Here is a 9,760-nt window from a genome sequence, read left to right as displayed (position 1 = left end):
ACCAGCCTAGTGGGGCTCTTGGCTCCTGGCAGGTTGCTGCCTTCCATGCCTACCATGGCTCAGGGCTCTCCTGTCCTCTGTGCCACTCTGGTACCCACAGCCCTTATATCAAGTATTTTTCTGTTTCCACTCAAAAATTAAAAAGCTCTTATGGCAAACTCCAGACATTGAGCTGCTGACGTGGGTGGTCCGAGCGGTTAGTGTGCTGGTTACAAAGTTGCTATGCTGGAGAGATTTGCCCTGAACTCTCAAACCCTGTATTTTCATGAACTGCTGCTGCTTTTAGTGCTTTCTTTAGAGTGCAGGGTTTTTCAGAAATGAGTATATCGTGTGTTAGCAGTGACACTTTCCTTACCAGTTGTTACCTTTCATTTCCTGATGAACTCATCTTGGTCTAGATTGTTGAGGGCCTTGCCAATAAAAGGAAAATCAATCAAATAAGAATAATGTCAATAAAGCCAAAATAGAACGTTTTCAGGGATAATCACGGCCTGAAGATACAGTGGCAAAAAAGGCATTTTGAATAAAGTAACACCCACAGGCTGGGCATGGTGGCTCATGCCTGTAATACCAGCACTTTGGGAGGCTGAAGAAGGCAGATTGCTTGAGTTCAGGAATTTGAGCCCAGCCTGGGCAACAATGGCAAAACCTCGTCTCTACTAAAAATACAAAAAATTAGCCGGGTGTGCTGGCATGCACCTATGTGCTCCCAGCTACTCGGGAGGCTGAGGTGGGAGAATCACCTGAGCCTGGGAGGTTGAGGCTGCAGTGAACCAAGATCACACCACTGCACTCCAGTCTCGACAATCAGAGTGAGATGCTGTCTCAAAAAATAAAAAATACAAAGAAAAAATTTGTTAAAAAAAAGTAGCATCCAGCACCAAAGAGGAAATAATAATGGTTTCCTGTAGACATAAGGCTAACCAGTGTTTGTAACGAAAAGGTAACCTCCCTTCAGAGCTCCCCCAAGCTTAGGTGAAGCTGGTTGTGAGCAGGAGTAGTGGATTTCAAAATAATACACCTAGATTACTCTAAGAACACGTATTTCTTTTGACTTCACTTACAATTTTATACAAAAGCAGAAGTTACCAAAGATTACTTATCCTTCATATTTACCACAATCTTCTTACCCCAACCCCCGTGTCTGTGTGTAATTAAAGGAAGCTTGTTAAGTAAGCTACCTATTGAATGTTTGGAAAGAGAGAGGGTGTGCTGGGAGTTGGGGGACTGCCTGTGTGAAACATTTCTCTCTTCCGGATTTAAAACTTAGTCTTTGTTGCCAATCTGTTAACAGTTTGTAAATGAAGGGGAAGAAAAATATATAAATTAGCTTTCTAATCAATCTGAAATTACAAATGTGAACCACAGCAGGGAATAAATACTTGACCAAAAATATGTAAGTAAGTGGGGGCTAGGCAATCACAATTTTTAAATATCTCAAGTTTTTGATATGAAAGTTCTATTTCAAAGTTCTTCAAAATGATGCTGAATGTTCCTGCATACTGTATTCCAAATTTATGTAAATACAAGATGGAAACTGTGAAGTATGTGCCTTAAAAAAAAAAAAAAAACTGACATTTTATCTCTATATATTTAATAGATTTATCAAGAACATATGTAAACATATATAAATATAGATATATCATCAAGGAAGATTTAGGACAGATGAACATGTGGCAGGGGTTGGAAAGAACATAATTCTTTCCCAGAAGGGGAAGGGGGAACTATACTTAATCGGATCCAGCTACAACGTAATTGTAAGTCACTTCTCACCAAAAAGTACCTCCACTGCAAACTGTGGTGGATAAATTTTCCATGTTTTTTGTTTATGTGGATTATCCAATTCATTTCTTGGTAGATAAAGCCTAAGAATAGAAAAAAAAAATTATTACATTTTCTCTCGGGACTCACGGAAAAGCCATGCAGTTGGGTACCCACATTAGAGCTGGAAGAATCAAAAAAAGAACCTCAGCATGAATAGAACCTCAGCCCCTTTTTTGTGTCTCAGTTGGCTCCTTCCACCTTTTTAGTGAGACTTAAAAATACTTGAATCTTCAGCAGCACATGAAACACATGCTGACTCTCTTACCATTGCTTTATATGGAATTAATGGCATCCAAGTTTAATTAAATATCTACATTTCTAAATGTGACAGAAATCAGTCAGGACAGACATGAATGAAAACCCAGTAATAAACTACAGTATCTCTTTTAATTTATATGTGAGGTTTGCAAGTTTTTGAATTTTTACAATCAGACCTTGGAAATGACCTTGAGCAGTGAGATGTAACTCCCACATGCTGAGAGTTCCAATAATGGAACACTAGGCGTAAATTGGTTAACCCATTTACGCCTAGTGTTCTAAATGATAGAAGTTAGCGTTTTTGGCTAAACAACAATCTCATAAGTAACAAAAACAGGTTTACCAAGTAGTACGTGAATTTAAATGTTACAGAAATCTTTAGAAATTTATATAAAAGAATAAACGTGATCTAGCTTATCACTTCTCCAAAATGAACATTGTGTTTTAAAGGAAAAAAACTATCCTTTAGCAAGAACCCCTTTTGAGGAGCAGCATCAAAGGAAGCTCCACCCGGCTCTCACTTTGAGGACTTTGCTCACGTCAGAAGAAAAAGCTTATTGTTTGTATGCATCCAAAAAAAAACACTTGTAAAAAATTTCCATCAAATCCAAAGTTCACTGTATCAAAAGCCATGAAATGTTTTGCATTGCAAGTGTGGAGGCCAGAGGTTTAATTTACCGTTGCCTTGCTGGAATTAAGGAGTTACTAGATCCAGTTCACATTTGAAGAAAAGATTAGCACTGGATGTAACAATAACTCAATTCATGCCACATATAATCATAGCCACTTTTCAATTCTGACCTAAATCAGTCAAAAAAATGTCCTTTTGTATTGAATAGTATGGTTGACACAAAAAAAAATCTCAATTTTTCACCATCACAAAACAAATGCTACTTATAGTGGAGAACTTCTATCGACTGAGAAATGAGTTTCCAAGTATGGTAGAAGGTTTTTTTGGAACAATAATCTCCAAGCCCAATTAATCATTTTTCAGAAAGTTTGCCCAATTCAGTTTTTAGAAAGCCACATTGAAATGGCTATTTAAATAGACTATTACTTAATGATATTTTTTAGCTGTATTCCTTAATACTGTGTCGTGTAACTTCTCCTAGATAAAAGTGTGTCAGTCAGCTTTTCAGCTAGCTGAAGCCTCCCTAGGTCCTGCCTTACTTTAGCACAAAATTTGGTGGTGGTTCGTCATTGGTAAATCAGCACCTACTGACAGGGACGTGACATATTGAAGGTGCTGAGTAGACTCATACTGAACTTCTCTAAGAGGAATTTTCTACCCCACTTAAGATCTGATTATAATACTTCTGAATTCATAACACAGTCCTATGGCATGCACCTTGAGGATACTGCAACAGTGGGTCTCAAGAACAAACGTATTCTTAAAATAACCAAAGTAAGAGGAGTAAGGCAATGAACAGTGGTGGTTCAAGGATTTTTTGCTTTCTATAAATTAAGTTTATGACAACCAGCAAAAGACTTGCCATTACACTTTATGCATAGACATTGAAGATTAGGCTGTTTCTATGGGTTTATATTATATTCATACCTGTTACTTTGAATAAAAGATGTGTTGAACCAGAAGAAAAATGGACAATTGTCATAGTATTTAGGAAGATTCTAAAAAGGAAAAAAAAAATTTCAAAGTAAAAATGATACCAAGAACTAATCATTCCAAAGAAATTAAAGTTCCTTCCTTTATTCCTTTATATATTTATCAAACAATTATAACCATTAAATATGTAGCACTCTGCAATCTATAACAATATACTCAAGACACAAAGGAGGAGGCTTGAAGAAAATGCTATTCTATTCTCTTGCTGTTTGTATCAACATTTTCAAGGAATAGTATTTTTCCCATGATAGGTATTTAACTTAAATGCTGATATTTGAATCTGGTTTCGATAGTGCCAAACAGACTCTGCTAAGGACCTGTGCCTACATATACCCACGTATACTGTAGTGAATTCTTATAATTTTTTTGTTGCCTCAGCATCCCTTTTAAATATAAATTAGACTTTCTGATATTAGAAGTGGGGTTCAGTCACCCTCAGCAGTTTCCAGTTCACCACTTCCCAGTTTCTCCATGTGACTGATCCTGGTATCTGCCTCATGCAACCTTCTCCTGGTGGCCACTTCATCATGGGACAGCTAGATATAACCTACTTGACTCACCCCACAGACCCCCATACTCTGCAGGGACCATGTGGATATATCAGTGACTCATGGCTGCTTGCATTAAACCAAATTAGACCTCCCCACAGGAAACCTGCTCAGGTAGCACCTTACATCCCAATAAAGGCTTCCACTCTCAGGTCCCTCCCTCTCTCTCACTATTGCTCCCCACCCATCAGTCGAGCACAGGTCTCCTGGATGGATCCCCCTTCCAGCTGGCCCTGCAAAGCATGTTGCCCTCTTCTCTCTGGAATTAATAAAAACTGCTTTGGTTATTTCATGTGTTGTATTGTGCTGCCTTCTCTGTTTCACCCAACTGAGTCACCCAAACCTAACTCTCTTTCCAGTCAGTGCTCCCAGCTACTCAGGAGGCTGAGGTGGGAGGATTGCTTGAGCCCAGGAGGCTGAAGCTACAGTTGGCTATGATCACGCCATTGCACTCCAGCCTGGGTGACAGAGTGAGACCCTGTCTCAATTTCTTAATTTTTTAAAAAAGGTGCAAAACAAAACGTAATCATTGCTATGCAGTAAAACATACCTTTTGGTTTTTTTGGTTTTCTTTTAGCATCTTGGCTTTTATTTTTTTTTTGTTTATTTTGTATGTTTTGTATTTGAGAATACATGTAAATTTAGAAAAATGTAGACAATTTACAATTTAGAAAAAAACAAATGAACAAAAACTATTTACATTACATATGCTCCTTTAAAAAAATTTGTTATAGATCTGATTTATTGTTTTGCTCCCCCTCCCTTGTTGGGAATTGTAGTAAAGCAAATCTTAAATAAAATCATTAGACCAGACAAGAACAATGGCAGAGGCTATTTTGTGATCACTCACCGAAGAGAAAAACTGTACCTTCACGTCGTCATACAGAGGGGGACCGTTGAATACATCAATTAACACTCTGTCTGTTTCAATGTCAGGCAGTATCTGCGAATGAACACATGGAGCTGAGAACTATGAACCTAGATAATGGTAACAATGCAGTTCCTTTTCACTTATCATGACGTCCTATATTTATCAAGTACTTTTGGTTTCACAGCCCAATCACCACATGTATAAATAATTATGAATAACCTTTTCTAGTTGCAATACTGTTGTTTATATGTGTGTGTGTGTGTTTTGTTTTTTGAGACAGAGTCTCACTGTCACCCAGGCTGAAGTGCTGTGGTGTGATCTCGGCTCACTGCAAACTCTGCCTCCCAGGTTCAAGTGATTCTTGTGCCTCAGCCTCCCGAGTAGCTGGGACTAGAGGCACATGCCACAACACCCAGCTAATTTTTGAATTTTTAGTAGAGATGGGGTTTCACTCTATTGGCCAGCCTGGTCTCAAACTCCTGGCTTCAAGTGATCTGCCCGCCTGGGCCTCCCAAAATGCTAGATTACAGGCATGAGCCACTGCACCCGACCTGTTGTTAATGTCTTTTAAAGGCCAACATGTTTGAGAGTTATCATGAGACACTTTTTTTTTTTTTTTTGAGACAGTCTCACTGTCACCAGGCTGGAGTGCAGTGGCATGATCTCAGCTCACTGCAACTTCCACCTCCCGGGTTCAAGTGATTCTCCAGCCTCAGCCTCCCAAGTAGCTGGGACTACAGGCATGTGCCACCACATCCAACTAATTTTTGTATTTTTAGTAGAGATGGGGTTTCACCATGTTGGCCAGGATGGTCTCGATCTCTTGACCTTGTGATCCACCTGCCCCTGGCCTCCCAAAGTGCCGGGATTACAGGCGTGAGCCACCGTGCTCGGCCATGAGCCACTTTTCCAAAGTCCTTTAGTTTTAAAAAGCATTGAATTTTCTATTAGACTTTAATCAATTAAATGTTACTGTTTAACGTGTGTCATTTGATGTTCATGTGTTAGGGCCTTTTTTGAGAATACATTAAGAAGCTCAATTTTAAAGCTAGCATTGACATTCAAAAAGCAAAGTGTAATTCATCATGGTTTTTTATTTTCTAAATTTAAAAAATAACAACGGGGGTCTGTAACACTTGGAGGTTGGGCCTGCACGCCCCTCCCAAGGGAGGGAGAGTAGGGTCCCCCTGCTCATCATGTTTTATCAGAACTCTTGTGTTTGTCAATGGGATCTTTGAACTTGGCCAATGCAGGCTGCTGGATGGAGTGACCAGAGATAGGTCAAGTTTTGGAATGAATGACTTTGAAGTGAAGCTATTTCTTTGACTCACTCTCAGGTAAATAATGGCACCCACAATAGGAAAGGTCTACGGGAGGCCCTGTGAAAAACACAAAAGGAGGTGCAGACTCAGTTGGCCCCTTCAGGGAGCTGTACACATAAGAAACAATAGCAGATTGGTACACAACTCAACCTGTATGACAAAGACTGGGTGTGCTGTTACGCACTACTGGGGGCTAGTTAACAGAAGGTGCAGAATGCGAAAATTTCATTAAGGAGGTAGAAACTGAATTGGGCATGATAAAGCAGTTTAGATAAAGGAAGAAGAGCTCTGAAAACAGAATCCAGTCCAAATGGAGGGAAAAAGACCAGCAATAACACAAAGTAGAAATTAGAAAAATGGGCCGGGCGCGGTGGCTCCCGTCTGTGATCCCAGCACTTTGGGAGGCCGGCACGGTGGCTCCTGCCTGTGATCTCAGCACTTTGGGAGGCTGGGGTGGGTGGATCACCTGAGGTCGGGAGTTTGAGACCAGCCTGACCAACACAGAGAAACCCCGTCTCTACTGAAAATACAAAATTAGCCAGGCGTGGTAACGCATGCCTGTAATCCGAGCTACTTGGGAGGCTGAGGCAGGAGAATCGCTTGAACCCGGGAGGCGGAGGTTGTGGTGAGCTGAGATTGTGCCAGTGCACTCCAGCCTGGGCAACAAGAACGAAACTCTGTCTCAAAAAAATAAAAGAAAAAAACTGGGAAAACAACAGCAAACCATGTCGGGCAGTGTGGCTCACGTTTGTAATCCCAGCACTTTGCAAGGCTGAGGTGGGCAGGTTGCTTGAGCCCAGGGGTGTGAGACCAGCCTGGGCAACATAGCGAGTCCCAGCCTCTACAAAAAATCAAAAAAAAAAATTGGGGGATTGCTTGAGCTCAGGAGGTTGAGGCTGCAGTGAGCCATGATCACGCCACTGCGCTACAGCCTGGGCGACAGAATGAGACCCTGGCTCAAGAAAAAAAAAAAAAAGGGAAAGGAAGGAAGGAAGGAAAGAAAGAAATAACCAACTAACTAACTAAATTAGAGTTGTGAGTTGTGTTCCAAGAGCCAAAAGGGATGACCCAGTTTATTTGGAATGAAGTCTGCTGGTCAAGCTACTGATGGGAAAAAGCTCAGGTATTAAGTTAGGGCTACTTATATCTCAAGAGCTCAAGAGCCAAGGAAATAAGAGTGAAGGTGTTGAAAAATATGGTGGGGCATTTCCTATGGGACAGACAGGCCTGATAATGATCACACGTAACACTTATTTAGTGATTTACAGTTTACAAAGAAACTTTCTGTATATTATCTAATTTAATTCCCATTACACTTGAGATGTAGAATGCGAAAATTTCATTAAGGAGGTAGAAACTGAATTGGGCATGATAAAGCAGTTTAGATAAGGACACTGAGCGAAAGGTGTGAACTGGCTCTGACCACGGGCACACAGTGTGTCTTCTGCTCGACCTACAATTTTTCACAGTCAGAGCAGTATTTCAGGATGCATATTTCAGGACTCTACATTGCATTATATAAGGAGAAAGAAAGGGTAAGGAGACCGCTGCAGAAATCTAGGCACGAGCAAAGGAGATTCTGGACAATGAGTGGCAGTGAGAACAGAAAGGAAGGAGAACACAGAAAATTGTCAGAGGCATAATGTACAGAGACTGATGACTGACTGGATTTAGGGGCCGAGGCGAAGAGAATCAAAGCCCAAGGCCTGAGTGGAAGAATGCTGGTGCCACTTGCAGAAGCAGAGAGAAAGCTCCTTGAAAATCCAGACTGGCTGATGCATTTGAGTCGGAGTAGAAACTGTTCATGTTGTAGCTCCTGCATCTACAACTCAGTGGGCGCTCATAAATATCTGTTCAGTAAATGAACAGGCAACAGTTGAAGCGAGGCGAATGGGTCATTCTTTAAGAATAAAGCATTTGCTAAGAACAGAAAGCAAAGGTCAGGCCTGGGTGAACGCCCTCAGGCGGGAGAGGCCAAAAAAAGTGGGTGGCGGTGAGGGGAGGGGGTGGCAGGGAACAGGGGCAGTAATAGAATTTGAGACAAAGGCCTGGGTAGGAATTCTAAAAGTTTATGGTTATTAGACATGAAGGATGCTTTCTTACTATTTCAGAAAAGGTATATAGTTTTAGGCATTTCTTCATTGTAGCAAAACATTGCCTCCCAGGTCCCTTTTGCTTTGGATAAAGAGGTCCCTCCTCAGTTCATTCACTCTTGCATTGTTCTCACAGGGTCCTCCCATAGAACCTCTGAGTTGGAATCACGTGGGACATTGCTAAGTCTATGATTCCTGGGCCCCATTCCAGATTTCCCGAATCATACTTTGGGGGGACAGCCTAGGAATGTAAATCTTTACAAGCTCTGGTGGTTTTCATGCACACTAAAATTTTAGAATGAGTGCTATTTAATAAAAGATAAAATGACTGAGAAGAAGAGAATTGGCTAAAAATGACCAGATATGTAAATTAAAATCCTTAATACATTCCTGGGAACATGCTCAGAGTTTGTGGAAGTGTGAAAGGCAAAGCAACACTGAACAGAAATAAATTCTGGAAAGCACCCTGAAAAAACTTTCGAGCAAACAGGTTAATTTATCTCTGGTTTGCATCCGAACCCAGTGACACCAAGTTGATGGTAACCAGAAAGCGTTACGGAATCTCTTTATGGTGAGTGATAGTTTAGGGAGGTGAACATTGCTAGTTTGACATTCAGCCTTAAAACAAACATCAGATTTTTTTCAATTCACATGTTTTCTCTTACCGAACAATTTCCCAATGAAGTACTGGAAAACACAACTTTTTTCTCCATTACTATTTGGACTTTTAGATCACATACATCACCTGTTTCAACACCTAAATGAAATTACAAAGGTAGGTTGGTTAGCGTGAAGATCAATATGTCTCACCAATTAACATCATGGATTGAAAAGAGAAAACATTATCCAAGCTAACAATCTATCAGTAGTTACTTATTTGGTCTTGCATGGATTTTGTCTTTGAAAGACAAGGTTTCAAGCCAAGTTCTGTCTCCTAAAGCAGATTTTATAAGACTGGAGAAGAGAAAAAAAAAATACCTATAGTTCAGCTTCAAAGACTTAAAATCTCATCACTTTATCTTTCCAGAAAAAATATTTAGGGAAGGTAGGCCAGGTACGGTGGCTCACGCCTATAATCCTAGCACTTTGGGAGGGCAAGGTGGGTGGATTACTTGAGGTCAGGAGTTCTAAATTAGCCTGGCCAAGATGGTGAAACCCCATCTCTATTAAAAATACAAAAATTAGCCAGGCGTGGTGACACATGCCTGTAATCCTAGTTA

The 9,760-nt window shown here is 40.5% G+C and overlaps 1 protein-coding gene across 1 annotated transcript in view; it reads right to left on the bottom strand.

Moving 5' to 3' along the window:
• Positions 1-1,577: 1,577 nt before the first annotated feature.
• Positions 1,578-9,760, bottom strand: part of TPTE2 (transmembrane phosphoinositide 3-phosphatase and tensin homolog 2) — a 77,904-nt gene continuing 69,721 nt past the window's right edge. The window contains 5 exon segments of the mRNA XM_030921929.1: positions 1,578-1,765; positions 1,768-1,865; positions 3,641-3,711; positions 5,105-5,197; positions 9,206-9,297. Of these exon segments, the coding sequence (XP_030777789.1) occupies positions 1,731-1,765; positions 1,768-1,865; positions 3,641-3,711; positions 5,105-5,197; positions 9,206-9,297 (389 nt within the window). The 3' untranslated portion in view covers positions 1,578-1,730.

Source organism: Rhinopithecus roxellana, chromosome 18 (assembly GCF_007565055.1).
Source record: "Rhinopithecus roxellana isolate Shanxi Qingling chromosome 18, ASM756505v1, whole genome shotgun sequence".
NCBI classification, from domain to species: Eukaryota; Metazoa; Chordata; class Mammalia; order Primates; family Cercopithecidae; genus Rhinopithecus; species Rhinopithecus roxellana.
The sequence above is the reverse complement of the archived record's forward strand: the minus strand, read 5'-3'. Positions and strand labels throughout refer to the sequence as shown.